The sequence below is a fragment of the Manis pentadactyla genome, chromosome 2 (assembly GCF_030020395.1).
Source record: "Manis pentadactyla isolate mManPen7 chromosome 2, mManPen7.hap1, whole genome shotgun sequence".
In the NCBI taxonomy this organism is placed as follows: domain Eukaryota; kingdom Metazoa; phylum Chordata; class Mammalia; order Pholidota; family Manidae; genus Manis; species Manis pentadactyla.
Genome location: NC_080020.1, coordinates 201,969,757 through 201,990,236, shown reverse-complemented (window position 1 = coordinate 201,990,236; position 20,480 = coordinate 201,969,757). Strand labels below are relative to the sequence as shown.

Sequence of the window (20,480 nt, the reverse complement as noted above, 5' to 3'; positions counted from 1 at the left end):
CTCTCTTTTCCTTCTACTTTTGGAGTTAAGATTGTATTTCATGGTTTCCCTTGCAGTTAAGTGTGGTAATGCAACTAAACTCTGGCCTATGGAATGTGCATAGCACTGAGGCACACACTTCCATACCTGGATCATAAAAGCTTCCTAATTGATCCTCCATGTTCTTCCACCAATACCCCATTTGCTGGCTCAAAAGAGAAGAGTGGAGTCCAAGATAGAAGAAGCCTGGATTTTTGAATGACTTCATGGAGCAGAGTCCCCTGATGATCTGCACTGGATACTGATAAGAGTGAAAAAATTTAGTATATTAAGACAAATGAAATTTGGTGATTGTTTGTAATAGTAGTCAGCCTATCATGACTAATACAGAAAATGAAACCTTGAAATTGAATGCTACCAAAGGGGAAAAAAAACCTAAATATGTGACCTTGAATTCACAGTTGGGTCATGGATGGTATGGAAACAGATATTGGAGGTTGGATTACTTGAGAGCCCTGCTAAGTCATGGCAAAATATTTTCTACACTTGTTGCTTGTGACAACTTAGAAGATGACACTCTATCAGCCTAGTAAGCCTGTAGTTCTAGAGGAAGTTTTTGGGAAGATAGTAATAGTTTATGTATGTTGGTCACTATTTGCTAACTTTAGGAAAGCATTACAAGAAAGAAAAAAGCTCAAGCAAGAACTGACTGGTTTGCAAGGCGAAATAAAAGAGAATTAGAGAAAGTCCAGAAATCTGGGGGCTGAAAGACTAGATGCTGACTACCTTTAGACACCCAGATAGGAAACAAAATATTAAAAACCTTTGAGTACCAAAGGTCCATTTAGATCCAGACTCACTGCAAAAATCTGATTAAGAGTATGGTCTTCTGATCCAAATATGACAGCCTGAAGAAAGCCCTCATTAAATTGAGAGAGAGGAACTAGGGAAGGAAAGCAAAGACATAAATAATGCTTGAGATTGATATGTAGTAGGAAAGAACTTTGGGTGTGGGTATTGGCATGTGTTGCTGACAGGAAGTGAACAGATCAGAAGCCTACCAAGTTTTTGAGGGAATCATGTTCTCAAAGAAATCCTTTGATTATTTGAATTGGAAAGTAACCTTTGGATCTCATTGCTGAACCAGTAGGAAGTGAGCTGAGCAGAGCCATAAAGAAGGTATATTCCTAGTGCCCTTTTGTAGAACAGCAAAGCCAGAGGGGCCATGGAGTACAATGGACAAGGGAATTCCTTGGAAAGAAGAGCAAGATTAAAGTGAAGAACATTCCTTACCCTTCATAACACCTATTCCAGCAGGATTCTGGAATTAATGTAGACAAATGGCTACTGTATTTTTCCTCCTATTTGCCCTTTTTTTCTGAGTGCGCATTTACTTCATTTTCCCTGTCCTTGCTTTTTTTGTTTTTTAAATAACCTTTTGGTTGGCTTCACAGGTTAGGATAAGCACAGATTACTTTTGTAAAAATAAAAGTAACTAAAATAAAGGCAGATTCATCCTGAAACTAATGAAACTTAAGCTCTAGAGGGTCTCTTCAAAGGCTCTAGGAAGTGTATCTTTCCACTACAATCTCTCCTTTGTCACATTTCCCTTTATGTTGGGTGGTGGTGGAATAGCCCTGGATATTTTGGGTATCTGGCTAAGGGAAAGTTGAGTTAGGGATACATTTAATTTCAGGCTTAATGAGACATTTTACATGTGTTACAGTCACTTACATTTAATTAAGTTATTCCTGGCTGTCTTTATTTAGCAATAGATTCCAGGAATACTCCGGTGGCCCACTGCAACGATTCACCCAGCATCCCATCAAAGAGGTGTAGGGCTAGAGGTCATAATGTGATAGGAACATATGGCTGTTACTGGAAGTATGTGCATAGTGTGGCAGAAACAAAGTTTGAAACATAAAGAGCCAGAAGCTAGTCTAGGGAAAATTCTTCTGATCCTCAGATATATGTATAGTTGTAAGTGGAGAGTTTGGTTCTCATTGACGTCAAACTAAAATAGAAGTTCTCTCCTGTCAGGAACATACTCAATAAAATGCAGTGTGTATAATTTAAAATTCGCCATACATTTTATTTTTCTTTTTTAAAATGGAAATCATGTGAAATAGAGAATTCCTTCAGCAATACTACAAACCGCTTGCACTATACGTGTTAATTAGTATTTTTATGCATCAGAACTATCAATAATAAAGGCAAATTTGATCAACCATGCTAGAGGAAAAACTAAATTACCTTCTTATTCTCACTCAAAAAGTTATTAAAAATCACTGTCATATTCATAACACGGATCTTATAGGCTTGCTGTGATATTGAAATGGGGTTAGGTGTATAGAACACTTGGATGCAAAACCTGTCATATAGCAGGATCCTAGTAAATGGTATCTATTAAGAAAAGAAAATCATCATCTTATGAAGAGATAATCAGAGAGTATGCAGCCAAGAAAATTTTTAAAACTATTAGAGGTATATTGAGTAAATACATGTTCTATTTCTCAATTTTGAATGTTTTAGTATTTGCAAGCTTCTTAAAATGTGTAATCTGTTGTGATTTCTTAGTCTAAATAAATGCTCCATTTAACCTAATTTTGTATTTGTAATGTTTGTATTAGTTTTTCTCCAAAGAGCCCCTCTAATAGTAAAATCTTCAGTCCTCACAAAATGTGGGTCCTTCTTTCAATTAAAAATACACATTTGTGTGTGTGTGTGTGTGTGTGTGTGTATATATATATATATATATATATATACCATATATATACCAACATAGCTATGTTTCAGAATTGAGACCTTCTCAAGCATTAAGTGGGTAAACTAAGTAGAAATTTAGATACGAAAATGCCCACAGCAGAGAAAACTTGGGTAAGTAATTTAATTTTGAGGAAGGAAGAAACTTTAGTGTGTAACCTGAATTTATCTTGGCTGCCTTATGGCTAGTCTCCACACACTATGGTATTCAGAAGACATCAGGTCTGATATCCAAAAAGAAATAAAAAGTAATTTAGATTTTTAGGAAATACTTCTAAAGAGGCAACAAAGGGGAGAAGTGTACTTCAAGACAGTGACAGAATGTCTGACAATCCTTTCAGCCATCTGATTCCTCCAAGTCCCTCTCATTGTGACAGTTGTAGACTGCCTCGTATATTTCTCATCTCCCTTTAGCCTGACCCTCTCTCGTGCAATTCTGTCAAGAATGACTCTTATTCTCCCCTCTAACTCATCTCTTTATTATTGTATAGGTCAATTTAGTTACTGAGCACCTCACAGTTGTCTTTAACTGTTACTCGATCCACACAACCAAATCCCAGGAGGACCTTTGGAAAACTATACTATAGGAAGATCTTTAGAAGGATGGAAAATAGAGGTGGGTGGAGGAGAGAGGAAGATGAAAGCTGTGTATACTTATTTGGTTAGAAGTCCAGTCCTTCCACTTGCAAATGAATAAAGTAGGCCCAATTAAGTTTAGTGACTTGACACTCACCTAATGAGTCACATAGAGTTGAGCTAAAATTTAGGCTTACTTCACGTCAACCTTTTGTTGTAGTTCACTAGCCGGCATCCTTATGATCTGCCCTATAAAAGTTGTTTTTGCATCCCTGGTGGAAAGAACACCAGGGAGAGTAAGGGAGCCTAGGTTCTAGCTCTGCTTCCAACAGGCTCCATGACCTTGGGCAGATCATGTCCTTCCTAAGGCTCCGTTTCCTCCCTGAAGGAGCAAGATGAACTCTTGGGTCTTGTCCAGCATTAGCATTCCTTGCTTCCGTTCTATCTTGGGCCCTGCAGCTGTAGCTCTGATGCCTTGAGCTAGTCAAGAAGATTCACCCTCATTTGTCTATCACCCAACTGGGGCAGAAGAGGGCCCTTCCCACACTTGGTTGCCTCTTTAGTGTGTTTGTAGGCACTGGGATTGCCAATTTTCTGCTACGGGGCTCCAGGCTTGGGCTTCAACAGGATTCCACGAGCTCCCCGGGGACTGCGAGGAGAGAGAATCCCCCAAGACTCCTGAGGATCCCAGGCCGGAGGCTACCCTTATTCACATCCACTCGCGGACAGCTTCAAGACCAGCACCTGGCCCTTAGCAGGCCCACCGCGCAAGCGTAGCCCGACCAATCCACTGGGAAGCTGCCGGAATCCGATGCCGAGACAAGGTGAGAGGGAAGGGTCGGCGAGACCCCGCCTCCATCGTCACGTGGGAGGCGGAGTCGGAAGCGTGACGGCGTGCGCGGGGGTGGAGCTACCGCTGTGCGCGGGCGCGGGGGCGGGGCACGGCGTTCGCGGCTGCTGGCTGGGAGGGAGGCCGGGCAGGCGGCGGAGCGGCGCGGCTCCCAACCTGACAGGGAAGTGGCCCGGGCGGCAGCCGCTGACTGCTCCGGGGCAGACGGTCGGCCGGCCGACGGAGGCGGGAGCTGGGAGCTGAGCCGGGCGACCTAGAGAGCGAGCGGGTCAGGCTCAGCGTCGGCCGCTCTGTCCGTGCGCTGAATGAAGTGCCCTCCCCGCTGAGCCCGGAGCCCGGCGCTTACCCCGCAAGATGGACGGTTTCGCCGGCAGCCTTGGTGAGTTGGGCTGAAGAGTGTTCCCGCTCCTGCGCAGGGTGGGAACCCTGTTCCCTCCACGGACAGCCCAGGTTTGCTCTCCACTCTGCCCCTCGGGATGGCAGTAGTTCTACTGCACATGTTCCCCTCGAGGCTGGCGCCCCTCCACGGTCTCCGGTGGACTCAGAACCCCTCCCCCCATGCCCAGTCCTCTGCAGCAAGACCCTCCTTACCTCCCAGCGTCTCTTCAGTGCAGGGCCCTCCTTCCCCGAAGTGGGAACCCCTTCTCTCAGAGGGGCCCCCAGAAGCTGGCACGCCTATACCCACACAGTCACGGCTGCCTTCCACAAATCCACTTTTAGGGTTGGGATACCCCTTTCTCAAACCGTGACCCGTCTTCAGGGTACAGCATGCCTCCCCCTTTCCGCATACTGAGTTCTCTTTCAGGGTGGGGATACCCCTAACCATGAAAAGGCCCCCTTTTAGGGTAGAGACCCCTGTTCCCTCTTCAGGAAGGGACACCTTCCCACCCTGCCACCCCCGTCTTCACTTTAAATCTGGAGAGTTCTTTTAAGTATCTCTCAGAGTAACTGACAACTTCCCTTCATTCCTTCCACTTCTCTGAACGTTTTGCAGTGGTGGAGAGTCCCAGAAGCACCGAAGCATCATTCGCTTAATACAAGAAAGGAAGAGGTGCATTTGTGTTGGGGGACCTTCTTTAAGAGAAGAGTGAAAGCAGAAGTATTTTCTGGCTCTGCAAGCATGCTGGGGAGAAGTAATCCTGTCCAATGAATCCATAGGAAAGGGGGCCTCTGTCAGGGAAAGGATTCTCCATTTTTGGAATATGTTTCTTTGTGGAATGGAGAAAGGGAAGAGGTTATTAAGTAGGCTAAAGTATTCTTTCAGTGTTCTCTTCCACCCAAATAAAGGTAGTAAATTTTGTAACTGTCTAAGGAATCAGAACTCTAGGCTGGAACTCAGTGCCCCATAATCTGTGTCTGGAATTACTGTTCTTTGAGGCCATTGGAATCTGGTTACTGTAAAGATTGAGCTCAACTGTTATGATGGTGAGAGAAACAGTTTCTGCTTTGGCTGATTCTGCAGTTATGTGATACCTTCTGCTGGATTTGTATTTTGAGTATTTTATATGAAGGTGGCTTATATCCAGATGCCTTTCTTCTGCATTTTTTGATAATAAATCCCTAGTTGGTTAATGATCAAGGATCAGCACATTGACCATACTTTATTCAGACATATTGGGAATAGATGTTTTTAAAGTAAAATAGTCAAAAAGCAATGGATCCATTATAGGTATTAAATAGAAAAACCATAATTTTGGCCTTGACTTTCTTTGGGAAGAAAAAAAAACACATTAGAGTGCTTTGAGAGTGGAAATCCTAAAATAGGATCAACTGAGTGTTACTCTTTCCTCTCCAAAGGCACCTGTTGTCCATTAGCTAACCTTTGATGTCTTATAATTCTCTCCATAGTGAGGTTGTTTCATTCTTGGGCTTTCTTTTAAAGAGGCACCAACTTTTCACTGCTGTAGTTTTTTAGCCTCATGTGTAGGTTTATTCGCCAGTCATACTGGTTTGAAAGACTTGCCCTACGTGTTCACAAAGGTATCATACCAGGGCAAAAATTGAGTGTGTTGGGGGCTATTATGGGGCTGAGATTCCTCTGCACCGTTAACTCCTCAGCTTGTGGAATAGTGGGGTTACTACTCAAAGTAGAATTAGCTTTTACTTCTTTCCTCTTGGTTCTGAGGAGTTCTGGAAGGCTCTCTGAAGCTTCGTCTTCTGTTTAAGTGTTTTGAGGGTGTCTTTCTAAACAAGTGGGGACACCTAAGTTTATTTTGAAACAGTGAATATGCCCTGTTAAATAACCTTATCCTTTCATACCCAATTCATGAGTCAACTGATAGGCGAGACTGGAAGATAAAGATGAATTGCAGTTGGGGCTCCCACTTTTCAGAATAAGAGTTATAGCTGACCCTATTGTTGGTTTTCTTTCTTTTTTTTTTTCATTTGGTGCCATCCCAGGGTGGTATGTTTATGAGACTTTTCCTTTCTTTAGATATGTGTTGATTAGGAGCCAGAGAGAGATGCCTGTCTCTGAAGAGAGAAACCTGTGTCAGCAGGGAGGGAAAGAAATGGTTCCTGGCACTATTTCTGGAGCTGCTCCTGATGAAGATACTTCTCAGCAGGAGCTCTGTGCTTTCTCTTTCTGTCCCCCTTGTAAGAGTGAAACTAGGCCCCATCTTAATTGAAACCTTAAAGGATTGGGGATGGGGGAGGGGTAGTGCTGGTATATTTTACTAGTAGTCTTTAAACAGAGTTTGCTTAGCTCTTGCCAAATTGCTTCTTTCTGTTCCCTGCAGTTCATTAGTCTAGAGCGTAGAATTACATTGATCTTTATTTTATCATCGAGAGAGCCATGAATGTAAAGGCAAGTACTTGTATTCTAGTAGATGTTTAAAAACTTCTTTTTAACCAGACAAGAATTCAAAACATGTGAAGTTCTTCTGGGGTCACAAGTATTGAAAGTATTTTTTCTCAAGGAAGCATATGTGTGCATCTCCTTTTATATGCTAGATGGGTTCTTGAAAAAAAATGAGAAAACTACATTTTTATAAGCAGAAAAGTTGAGCGCTTTATAAACAACGATTGTAGAGAAGCTGATTGTTTAAGTGAATCGAATGGTGAATCATTTTATAAAGTGGAAAACTTTTAAAATTCAAACTACACTCTTGATTGTTGAGTGTTTAGATAAGGAAAGCACTATTATATTCGTTTTATAAGACGTCTAATGCCAGTTAAAACTTTGGGTAGTGGTTTTGAAATTTTTAAGAGGAATGTTAGGAGATTGGCCATGTTGTTGTGCCACATTGAAGTTATATACCTGTTAAACTACTTTGGCTTTACATTTAAAAAAAACAAAAAAACTAAAGGATGCTTGCTTTTAATTTCTTGCAACTGGTGAATTTCAGGTAACCCGGCTGTCAGGTGCTTGTACTCTGGAATTTCCCTTAGGCGTAGTACCTTTTAGTTCACAAATAATGGTCATTCAAAAGGCTGCATTTTAGGGACCATTTTTTTTTAAACTCAGGGAATGTCCCCTGAACCATCTTATCTTGATGTCCTGCTTCCAAATCACTGTATACATATACACATGCACACGTCCAAAACCTGTATGCAGTTTCTATTTTATCTCAGGTCTATGAGCAAAAGTGGGAATTTATTGACACAGTTTTTCTTGTTGATTTTCATAAAGAGGGATTAGGTGCATTTTATGCTTAGTCCTTTTAGCATCTCTTTTTCATAATAAAGGTTTTAATTTTAAGACCGTATCTTGGAATTGGCCTAGAGGTTAGTCAGTGTTTACGCTTTAAAGAAAGTATATAGTTAACAATGTCAGTTTTAACTTTTTCTGCATCAAAGGTTAAAAAAAAAACCCTCAACATTTCTCTTTAATGAAAAATTGTAATGAATGAAATTATAGGCTTAATAATCTATAAAAACAACATTCTCAGTGTAGTTATGAACAAATAATAGCACTATGCTTCAATTTAATATTACAAGAAATATTTTTAACATCATAATCCTGGAACTGTGATTTCTCATCTTATGCTCATCCTTTCTTAAAGGAACAATGGAGTATATGATTTTTAAATCTAGTCTAAGACATTATTTTTTTTTTATTGAAGGGTAGTTGACAACAGTATTACATTACATTAGTTTCAGGTGTACAACACAGTGATTCAACATTTATATACATGATAATTCTAGGTACCAGCTATCACCATACCAAGTTGTTACAATATTTTGACTATATTCCTTATGCTATACATTACATCCCGGTTACTTATTTATTTTACAATTGGAAGTGTGTTTATATATATATATATATTTTGTGTGTGTGTGTGTGTGAGGGCATCTCTCATATTTATTGATCAAATAGTTGTTAACAACAATAAATTTCTGTATAGGGGGGTCAATACTCAATGCACAATCATTAATCCACCCCAAGCCTAATTTTCGTCAGTCTCCAATCTTCTGATGCATAACGAACAAATTCTTACATGGAGTACAAATTCTTACATAGTGAATAAGTTACATGGTGAACAGTGCAAGGGCAGTCATCACAGAAGCTTTCGGTTTTGTTCATGCATTATGAACTATAAACAGTCAGTTCAAATATGAATATTCATTTGATTTTTAAACTTGATTTATATGTGGATACCACATTTCTCTATTATTATTATTTTTAATAAAATGCTGAAGTGGTAGGTAGATATGAGATAAAGGTAGAAAACAGAGTTTAGTGTTGTAAGAGAGCAAATGTAGATGATCAGGTGTGTGCCTGTAGACTATGTGTTAATCCGAGCTAGACGAGGGCAATAAACATCCATGTATGCAGAAGATTTCTCTCAGAACATGAGGGGGGAGGTTCTAAGCCTCACCTCTGCTGCTCCCCATTTTCTCACCAGATGGCCCCCAAGACATTCTTTATATATTCACATAAAAATGTTTCTCAAACATTATTTGGGGAATTTTTTTTCTAAACTTTCAGTTTCTTACTGGTTGTCTCTTGAAGGGCTGAAGTTACATAATGTGACACGGATAGTAACTCTCAAATGGTTGCTACAGCATCTATAACATGAGCTAGAGTATATCCTAACATGTATGTGGATTAATACCTATTTTGTGACCAGTATTGTGCTTAGTTGGTCTTACGGGAACAACAAATATAAGACATGCTTCTTGCCCTTTAGGTGCTTACTGTCTGGGTTTTAAAAGAGATCTACTTAATAGATATCTAGAGGTGTTTGAGCATAAGCAGAGGAGCTTACTATCTGGTTTTAAATAACTATCTAGAGATGTTTAAACATAAGCATGTTATCAGAAACGGGAGTAGAGGGGGAGCACCATTTAGAATGCTGTGGTGTGTATCAAGGCCCAACATAAATATTGTTTCTTTTCTAAACACCCTTGTTTGTTCCCTTAACTTCTGAGAACATTTGGAGATTGCTAAATTTATCTGTATAGAACCTTTCCAAAACAATGAAATAGTTTATTCAGCAGTCCAAATATTAGGGAATGCTGCAACTAGGTCTTTTTCTGACTTACATTTAAGGTTGAATAACATGTAAGAAAACTACTATATGAATATGAGTCCATTTTTGTAATATGTAAAACTATAATATTCATAAGAAATTTGAAGAACGTTTTGGTTTTAAAGTAGATGGAGTCTAAGACTTAAACAGTCGAAGGAAATAATCTTCTTTTTCAATTATTACTATTACCTCTGCAGAAGATTCCCAAATCTGTTGTATATTCTATATCTGTGTATGATCTCTCATCCTATAGTTTTAGATGTCTCAGGCTATTATAATGCCTTAACTTTGCATATTGTTTTATAGTTTACAAAAGGTTTTATCTCATTTAATCTGTACACTAACCTGGGGAGAGAAGAAAATGATTCTAGATTGGATCTTGTATTAAAGGGGAAGGTGCTACAAAGGACATTATTGGATTAGTTGGCAAAAAATTGGAATATGGACAGTAGGTAAGATAAAAATATTGCATCAGTATTAAATTTACTGAAGTTGGTAACTGCCAAGTTTATGTAAGAGAATATTTTTATTCTTAGGGAATATACATTGAAGGTATAAAAGGCCATGGTTAACGTAACTTACTCTCAAATGGTTGAGGAATAAATTATGTACATGTGTCCTATGTACATATGTATAGACATACCCATATATTTGTATATATAAGTATGTGTATAGAGAGAGAGGGAGGACGGGAAGTTGCTCATATGTAAATAAAGCAAATGGGCAAAATGTTAACAATAGGTGAACTTGGTAAAAACTGAGTGTTCTTTGTACTTTTGTTCTTACAACTGTTCTGTAAGCTTGAACTTATTTTTAAATGGAAAATTTTTTTTTTAATTGTATGAACTTTGCATTAAATTCTGTAATATAGCCTTTAAAAAATACAGAAATATTGCCTTCCCCAGAAAATTCCAGGTAAACTCTTGGGATGAAACTGTGGCACCAAGAATATGTTCCATGTATATCATGTGGTTTCCTTTTAACCCTGGGCCTCAGTTTGAGAAACATGCTTCTGGGGCAGAAGCAACTGTGGTCCAAATTTAGACCACAGACATTTTTTTGTTTGGCCCTTTGGAGTATTTTAAAAATTGGGAAATTTCATATAAAAATCTGAATCTTTGTTTTTTCTTGAAACATGGAATGATCTTGCCACTGTTGGCTTGAATTCCAGATGATCTGTATACTCACGAAGTGGTCTGTAAAGTAAATAGACTCAGTCCCAACCTTGTATCTCGCTTGTTTCAGATTTTGCTTTATTGCCTGGCCTCTATAGGCACATGCTTGCAATCTTTGCCTAGCCCAGGAGGTCGTAGGGATGTCTGTCGTCTTTGTGCTCAAAACGATTTGAAAATTAAGTTGTTGGACTGATGCCATATCACCTGCTTACATTTTACAGTGTATGTCCTATAAAGAAGGACATTGTCTTACATAACCATACTACAACCAAGAAAATCTGAGAATTAATATTGATACATTGCTACTATCTAATCCTCAGACCCATTCATATATTAATAATGTCTTTCATAGCAAAAGGATCCTGTTCAGAATCGAATGTTGCATTTAGTTGCCATGTCTCTTTAGTTTTCTTTACTCTGGAACAGTTCTTTTAGTCTTTTCCTTGGGTTTCATGACCTTGATGCTCTTTGTAAGATTACAGGCCTGTTATTTTGTAGAATGTCCCTAAATATGATGTTTCCTATTCATTAGATTCAAGTTACCTATTTTTGGCACAAATGCCACAGAGGTGAAGCTGTGTTTTGTCTCATTGCATCCTATCAGGTGGCAAAAAATTTTGATTTGTACCATTACTGGCAATGTCTGTTTTGATCATTTGTTTAAGATGGTGTCTGCCAGGCTTTTCCACTGTTAAATTACTTTTTTTCCCCTAACTTTATAATTAATTAATATTTGGTAGGAGTTACTTTGAAGCTGTAAATACTGTGTTCCTCATCGGACTTTCAATTTTATTTGTTGGCTTTCTTATATTTGTATGCACTCAGGTATCCTATTTTTTTTTTCAATGTGTTATAATACATTACTGTTTGTTTTGATGCTCAAATTGGTAACATTTAGCCTAAGCAGGTGCCTGTTCATGCTGGCTTCTGCATTCTCATCAGTCTTTGAGGACTTCCTTGCTTTTTGACTAGATGAGATGATTCAGGCACACAGTTCATCCCATAATAACATGCATATATAATTTATATAATTTAAAGGGTTCAGGTGAGAGTTTGAATTAAATCACTTTAAGTTAGCAAACATTTTTTATGGTTCTTTAGTAATTTTGCAATTGCATGATATTTTATTTTGCACTTAAAAATTGTGTTAAACACATGGGCTAGACAATCAGTGTCAATTAGTTGGAAGATATTTGCTGTCAGTGGGAAGTTGTTTAGGATTGTATTTGTTACTATTCTGTTTCTATATTTAAACAATCAAATTATCTTAGAGCAAGGTACTCTCATTTGGTATGTGTTGGGAGGTGGGTAGAATAAAATATAAGCAGCAAATATGTTTTTTTCCACTTAAAATATTGTGATCATCTTTGCTTCTTAGCAAGTATAAATATAAACTTTAATGCATCATATTCCATTATTTGGAATCTGGTCTCCTTAAGCTGTGCATATTGAACACAATTTAGTTTATTTTTGGTGACTGGTGGTAATTATTACAAGCATTAGACATGGTTCTATGCTGTAATAAAGTGGTGCCTTTAAGAGCTATTTGTGTAGGGCTGTTTGCTCAATGCACTGAATGCCTCTAGACAGTTAAAACTGTCTTCCTTGCTCTTGCTTGTCAACTAGTGTCAGTCCGCTTTACTTTTCCCCTCTATGATTTAAAAAATATCACCTGTAATACTTGAGTTTATATTTCTTGAAGGATAAGGACTTATTTCATTATCAGAACTAAAATTTGACAGTAATTTTTTTTATTAAGGTTTCTTGATATTGACAGTAATTTCTTAATATCAAAAATCCAGTCAGATATCCCTGATTATCGTAATTGTCATTTTACAGTAGCTTGTTTAAATCAGGATTGGTACAAAATTCATACATTGCATTTGGTTGCTGTGTCTCTTAAATTCTTTTAATTTGTGTATTTCCCTTCTCTTCCTTTTGCAAGTTGTGAAAGAAACTAAACTTTTTGTTCTGTTGAGTTTAACACAAGTGCTGATTGCATCCCTTTGTGTTTTTTTAAACAAGTTTCTTGGTTTTCTGTATATCCTTTAAATTAAAACTTATGGATTTTAATATATTTGATATATTTCAGTCTGCATCTGTTACTCCTTTTCTTTTTGATGCTCAGATTTCCCCATCTTTGGCCTGTGGAGCATCTTTGAATTGGCTCCTCAGTCCTGAACCTGGTGGTCTTTGCTAGCTTCATTGCTTTCTGATGTGACAAAATGTTCAAACTTTTCTTTCACAGTTTCTGCTCCAATTCTGCAATCAGCTATTTCTCTAAGAAGTTATGGTACTTTGGGCATGGAATGGTAATCTAGGCTTTAAAGGTGCTCAGCATTACAGGATTGGCTATTGTTTCTAGCCTATAACCTTTTCTTGGATTGCCATTTTTATATCTGCTGTGTACTGAGAAACCAGTGACAAAGCTGGTTTGACTTACATAAGGATTGTTTTGAACCTCAAAAAAAGGATCATCCAGAGATCAAGGCCTGTGCCTATTTAAATGTGTGATGTAGCATCTACAGGGACAGGATCATACCTAACACATATTGCTTATTTGTTGATATGTGAGTAATGATACCAGATGCTACTCAGAATAATATAATAGACTTCTGAATGAGGTTTTTTATAAAATGCATGAACTTTTAGTTCACAGACTTGATGATATGTCTATGTTTTAAATTATAGACCATTCGTGGCCCTGTACTTTCTTTGTTGAGATTATCTTTTTGTTCCTTTTGCTTTTTATCTTGTTAAGGCAAATCTATGAATTGGTGAAGTGTTAATATGTTATAGAGTGAAATTATGCTATCTTATATTTGTTGTGTAATAAGAATGCATTTGTTTTTCTTTAAAAATTTTTTTTCCAGAGAATGTACTTTTTCTGACTTTTCCAAAATTGATGACTTCCTATAGTTGAGATGACTTCCAGTTTTCAAACAGAACTATATAATGTTGGTATCTGGCATTTTTCCTTAAATCATTTTTTACTCTTGCTTGTTGGTCTTAAAATGACTAATCTCATGCTGATATTTAAGTGACAGAATGATAATCTTTAAGTGACATGTCAAAATAAATGACAAAATTGGTTTGCATTTTTCTTTGAGCCATTTGTTCCAGAAAAGTGTCATAACTGACTTCTGTTGATGAGTCAGTGGGAAGTTTTTTAAGCCTTTGAAGGATATCCTGTGTTCAGTTTAATTGAGACATAGCCTTTGATTTTCTTTGACTCCTTTGAGTACCTTTTGGCATTCACCTTTTCTTTAGTTCTCTCCAGTTATAATTGGTATGGAAATATTTTTGTCACAAATAATGGTTTCTTGATTTCTAGGATCGAGTATTGTGGGTTGTTTGAGATAAGGTATTGGGGAACCAAGTTTAGGATAAAGAGTGATGATTGGGAAAGTAATATTTGACTTATTGTAATTTTTATTTGTGAATGTTTATAAATGAGATTTAATGATTATATGCACACTGAAACTTGCATGCTGTGAAACTGTTTATCTTGGTTCACTAATACCTACTAGAATGGAGCTAGGGTTATGGGTTTGAGTCTCATATAAGCCACTTTTTGTGTGTGTTTCCAGGTTATAAACACATTCATTAAGTCGATAGGTTTTGATTAGCTTCTTTGGATCATACTCTGTGGTAAGTGCTGTGGAAAATTGGTGAATCAGATGCTCAGAATCCCTGCTCTCATGAAGCTTATAATTTTGTGGGGCATTCAGGACTGTTTATTCAGGAAATATTTATTGAATGCTTGGTATGTGCTCAGCATTCTCTCAGCTATAATCAAAGTCCTTATGGAGCTTATAATATAGGCTTTAAAATACAGAGTAATAAGAATGGTGATGGTGAAGTGTGATAGGAAGCTTTGGAAATCTGGAGGGCCAGCTTAACTTAAGCCTCCACTATCCAGCCTCCACTATCCAGGCACCACCTGAGAGTACCTTGCTCTAGTATAATTTCTGATTGTTTAAATGTAGAAACAGAATAGTAACAAATAGAATCCTGAATGACTTTCCACTGACAGCAAATATCTTCCAACTAATTGACATTGATAGTAGTGAACGTGTTTAACACAATTTTTAAGTGCAAAATAAAATATCACGCAGTTGCAAAATTACTAAAGAACCATAAAAAATGTTTGCTAACTTAAATGTATGTCTTGGTTTAGGGGGTAAGCAAAAAAACAGAGGTCAGGTCACAATGGCCCTTCCAGCTCTTGACAACAGCTTAAAGGAATGACATTTGCTTTTTTCCCCCCTACTCCCATACCCCTTAGAAAATAACAAACTCCCAACAGTGCTCACTTTGGTTGCAGTTTCCAGACTATGGAAGGACGATTATCAGCTCTGCCAGCCTGGTGCCATCCTGTTTTAAGGCAGTGAATTCAGTAACTTCTGTCATCTTTCTGTTACCTGCATTAATTGTTTGCTAAGACACTTGCTTTTTCTCTGTCTGTTTTGGAGTTCAAGTCCTGTGATTGTTTAGTCTATGATCTGTGATACACTTGCTGTAGGAAACACTTGCTGTAGGATATTGTAATTTATGGACTACATTTCAAGAAATTTGGTTCACATGACTGACTTTGAAAGGGGAGCAAGGCAAAGGCTCTAACACTTAAGCAGCCATGATTTTTAGAACTGTGTCAGGCACCTTACACAAATTAACTGTAACAACTTTCTAAAGGACTAAAAACATCTTAATTTCAAGCTAAAAGAAAAATACCCTCAAGCATAACTGTTAAGTAAACTGAGTAAAACTGAACCTGTTATTACAACACTTCATATAAGGATGATGCTTATAGTAACATCTACACAGCTTTTTGGTAATTGAAATTAACTGTATGAATGGTAACCTAATAATTCAGCAAGTATTTATTCAGTGATAAATACAGTTACCCACCAGGAATTGTTTCCGTACTGGGAATATATCTGTGACCAAAAGAAACAAAAGCCCCTTCTCTGTTGAAGTTTATATTACAATGAGGGAAGAGAGACAATAAACAATTTTCATAATTATTCACTCCTAGGACATCAGTGACTTCTGTACGGACGTTGCTGTCTGCATTGTCAGTTGTAAACATACTATCCTTTTTTTTTATAGACTAGATAGATGGTCGTATAGCCTGTATGGGATTTGATTGTGTCAGATGAACTTAGAGAATGCAAAAACAGATAGGTAAAACATGACAACTGTGCTAAGGCCACTGTGTTACCATACATCTTAGTCACTGTATCTGTTCTTATGGTAAGGTTTTGGAATATACATATACTTTCTTGAGATGTCCATTCTCAGATTCTTAATTTGTCTTTTTTCTCATTGTTCATATTCAAGCTGTTAATTATTTACTATAGTACTTTTATATATTTAGACATGTATTCCTTTCAGTTTCAATATTCTTGTGAAAGAATTTGTATTTCTATACAATCTTTCTTTTTTTTCCCCCCAGACTGATTACTGTAGACCCTATTTATTAACCTGGATTCAGGACCTCTAGTCAGTTACTAAGGAGAATTCCCAGGATGCTGTGGAGATCTCCAAACAGCTGTTTGTGGGTGGTGATGATAAAGGCAAACAGTGGGTTGTGTGACCAGGATGAGGTCACCGCTTTCACCTTCTGGCCCTGTTTCTTTCCGGACTTTAACACCTACTTTGGTACTTAAAGCAGTTTGGGCTAGTTTCTGTGCTCTGAGCAGTACTTGAGTGGTAGCACTTGTGAGATGATAGTAAATGGTTTTTTTAATAGACTCCAAACAAAAGTTTGAGTATGGGGTGTGACTATGTCACAGTGACAGCGAAGTTGTTTCAGTAGTTTGGAAACCATTGATAATAGTTTTAAATGTCCTGACCTACTTTAGACAATTATTTTAATGTCTAGATACTGTCTTTTCCTACTGTTATTTAACCTGCATATGGCCATCAGATTATTCTTTCAATACATTTTTATTGTCACTCCCCACCTTAAAAACTTTTTATCATTTCCAATTTCTGTGAGATAAACTCTTAGTTTGGTATCCAAGCTTCCATACCACCTGGCCCCAACTTAACTTTCCAACCTCACCCCTTTATAGCTTCTCTCTTTTGGGGAATCTTTATGTGAATCGTCTCAGTAACCCTTTCCTGCTTCATTTCTTGGTACTTTGTTTCTTCTTATACCATTGTTTATTATATGTTACATATTTATGACATATTGACAGGCTTTCATATACCCTAGGGAAAATTAAGGAATTTGAAAACCAACAGATAACATAAATGCACATTCCTAAGACTTATATGAGAAAGTGTCTATAGAGCAAGGTTTGGAGGATCATTTTCTGCCCCTAATTAATTAATTTGTTCCTACGTCTCATCACTCACATTTTGTGTAACCCTGGAAAGCCAATCTCCTATTTTGTTAAACTTCATTGGACTTCTTTAAAACTGAGTGTTTGCTATTCCTTTGGGAATTTGTCTGGTATTTTTGTTATCAGATGCATTCTTCATAGCAAATTCTCACAGTCATTTGTTTTAAAACATCATACAACATCTCATCATATCTTGAATTTAGTGAGAAAAGAACAGAAATATAGAATGATTTTGAGATTTCAGATTTAAAATCAGCTTTATTGAGTTATGCTTTATGATATGATATGCCAATTTTAAGTTTACAGTGGGTCTTGGAAAGTTTATATAGTTGTGTGTCTACTGCCACAGTCAAGATATAGGACACTTCCGTTACCCTGCAAAGTTCTTTAGTACCTCTTTGCAGTCAGCCCCTTCTCTCTACCCTCCAGTTGCTGGAAACTACTGATTTGTTTTCTATCACTGTATTTTGTCTTCTGTAGAACTTTATATAACTAGAACCTTAACAATCTGTGGTCTTTTGGCTTTTCATTTAGCATAGTGCTTTTGATACACATCCATGTTGTGTTTCAGTAGTTTGTACCTTTTATTGCTGTGTAACAGTTCATTGTATGAATATACCACAATAATTTATTCACCAGATGATGGACATTTCAGTTGTTACCCGTTTTTTATTATTATGAACTGCTCTAAAAAGTCTCCCCACAACAGCCCCTACAACCTCGAATCTACTTCCTGACTCCATGGATTTGCCTATTTGGTGCTCATTATTTAAAAACTGGTTTGCTTTTGTAAATATTTTTTTCTAGTCTGTGGCTTTTCATTTACTTAGCAGTGTCTTTTGAAGAGTGAAAGTTATTTATATTGATTATATTTTTATTTTGATGAAGTTCAGTTTCATTTTTTTCTTTTATAGTACATGCTTTTTGTGTTCTATTTAAGAAATGGTTGCCTAAACCAACAAAAAGATTCTGAAAGAAAACTTTATTTCTTCTTTTCACAACACTTAAAATGTGTGAATTTTCCACATCAGGCCATTCTAACCCTGCTACCCGGAGTTAGTGCAGATCCTACGGGTTACGGGTTCAGTCCTACAAGACTACTCCCCACTTCAGATACCAGTCGCAAGTCTGGGCCTCAAGTACTTCTGAGTGAACATTTATAAGGGAGGGTATCCCCATGATCTCCTCCTTGAATTTGATAATTTGTTAGAACAACTCACAGAACTTAGGAAAAGACTTTACTTAACCATTACTGGTTCATTAAAAAGGATACAACCCAGAAATACTCAGATTGAAGAGATGCCTTGGACAAGATACATGGGAAGGGGCATGGCACCCTCCTAGTGCCTTGATGTGTTCATCAACCTGCAAGCTCTCTGAGACCCATCATTTAGGGTTCTTTTGAAGGTTCCATTACATAGGTATGATTGACTATATCACTGACCAGGGTTCACTGAACTTAGTCTCCAGTCCTGCTCCCTTCCCCAGAGGTAAGGGAAGGAGCTGAAAGTTCCAACCTTTTAATCACATGGTTGGTTCCTCTGGTAACCAGCCCTCGTCCTTGAAAAGTCACCTCATAAACAAAATCAAGTGTGGTTGAAAGGGGTTCCTCTCACCCCCATTACTCAGAAAATTCCAGGAATTTTAGGAGTTCTGTGCCATCAACTACGGGCATGTTACAGATTCTCTCCCACTATTCTGTTCTAGAAGTTTACAGTTTCAGCTGTTATTTTTAGAGTTAGTTTTTTGTATATGGTATGAAGTAAAAATCAAAGCTCATTATTTGCACGTTGATACCCCTTTGTTCCAGCACCATTTGTTGAAAAGATTAGCCTTTCTCCATTGAATTGCCTTGGCACCTTTGCTGAAAATCACTAGATCACACATTTCTCAGTCTATTTCTGGACCCTGTATTCTGTTCCATACATTCCTATATTTATCATTAAGTAAACACCACACTGACTCAATTTCTGTAACTGTATAGTAAAGATTTAATTTTACTATATTTGAAAAATAATTTAGAGGAAATAAATTTAACTTTAAAACACTGTAGACTGACAAAAATGATATATTTCAATGATTATTGCTAACATTTCATATTTTAAGGTATACTTTTTTTTTTTGGTATCATTAACCTACAATTACATGAGGAACATTATGTTTACTAGACTCCCCCATCACCAAGTCCCGCCCACAAACCCCATTACAGTCACTGTCCATCAGCATAGTAAGATGCTGTAGAATCACTATTTGTCTTCTCTGTGTTGCACAGCCCTCTCCGTACCCACCCCCAACATTATACATGCTAATCATAATGCCCCCTTTCTCCCCCCCCCCCCCCCACTTATCCCTCTCTTCCCACCCATCCTCCCCAGTCCCTTTCCCTTTGGTAATTGTTAGTCCATTCTTGGGTTCTGTGAGTCTGCTGCTGTTCTGTTCCTTCAGTTTTTTCTTTGTTCTTATACTCCAAATATGAGTGAAATCATTTGGTACTTGTCTTTCTCCACCTGGCGTATTTCACTGAGAATAATACCCTCTAGCTCCATCCATGTTGTTGCAAATGGTAGGATTAGTTTTCTTCTTATGGCTGAATAATATTCCATTGTATATATGTACCACATCTTCTTTATCCATTCATCTACTGATGGACACTTAGGTTGCTTCCATTTCTTGGCAGTTGTAAATAGTACTGTGATAAACATAGGGGTGCATATGTCTTTTTCAGACTGGACTCCTGCATTCTTAGGGTAAATTCCTAGGAGTGGAATTCCTGGGTCAAATGGTATTTCTAGCTTGAGCTTTTTGAGGAACCTCCATACAGCTTTCCACAATGGTTGAACTAATTTACATTCCCACCGGCAGTATAGGAGGGTGTTCCCCTTTCTCCACATCCTCACCAACATTTGCTGTTGTTTGTCTTTTGGATGGCGGCGATCCTTACTGGTGTGAGGTGATATCTCATTGTGGTTTTAATTTGTATTTGTCTGATGACACGCGATGTGGAGCATCTTTTCATGTGTCTGTTGGCCATCTGAATTTCTTCTTTGGAGAAGAAATTTTTAATTGGATTTTTTTGTTTTTGTTCTTTGAAGTGCATGAGCTCTTTATATATTTTGGATGTCAACCCTTTATCGGATCTGTCATTTATGAATATATTCTCCCATACTGTAGGATGCCTCTTTGTTCTATTGGTGGTGTCCTTTGCTGTACAGAAGCTTTTCAGCTTGATATATTCCCACTTGTTCATTTTTGCTTTTGTTTCCCTTGCCCGGAGAGATATGTTCATGAAGAGGTCACTCATGTTTATGTC

At 37.7% G+C, this 20,480-nt stretch overlaps 1 protein-coding gene across 2 annotated transcripts in view; it reads left to right on the top strand.

The window, feature by feature from the left end:
- Nucleotides 1–4,244: 4,244 nt before the first annotated feature.
- The window catches only part of EML4 (EMAP like 4), a 193,181-nt gene continuing 176,945 nt past the window's right edge, over nucleotides 4,245–20,480 (top strand). The window contains exons 1-2 of one of the 2 annotated variants that reach the window (XM_036925587.2): nucleotides 4,245–4,547; nucleotides 5,163–5,219. Coding sequence is in view for 1 of the 2 variants with exons in the window: in XM_036925586.2 (XP_036781481.2) it covers nucleotides 4,523–4,547 (25 nt within the window). In the remaining variant the exon portion in view is untranslated. The remainder of the gene's footprint in view (nucleotides 4,548–5,162; nucleotides 5,220–20,480) is intronic. The other variant, XM_036925586.2, reaches the window with a different exon arrangement.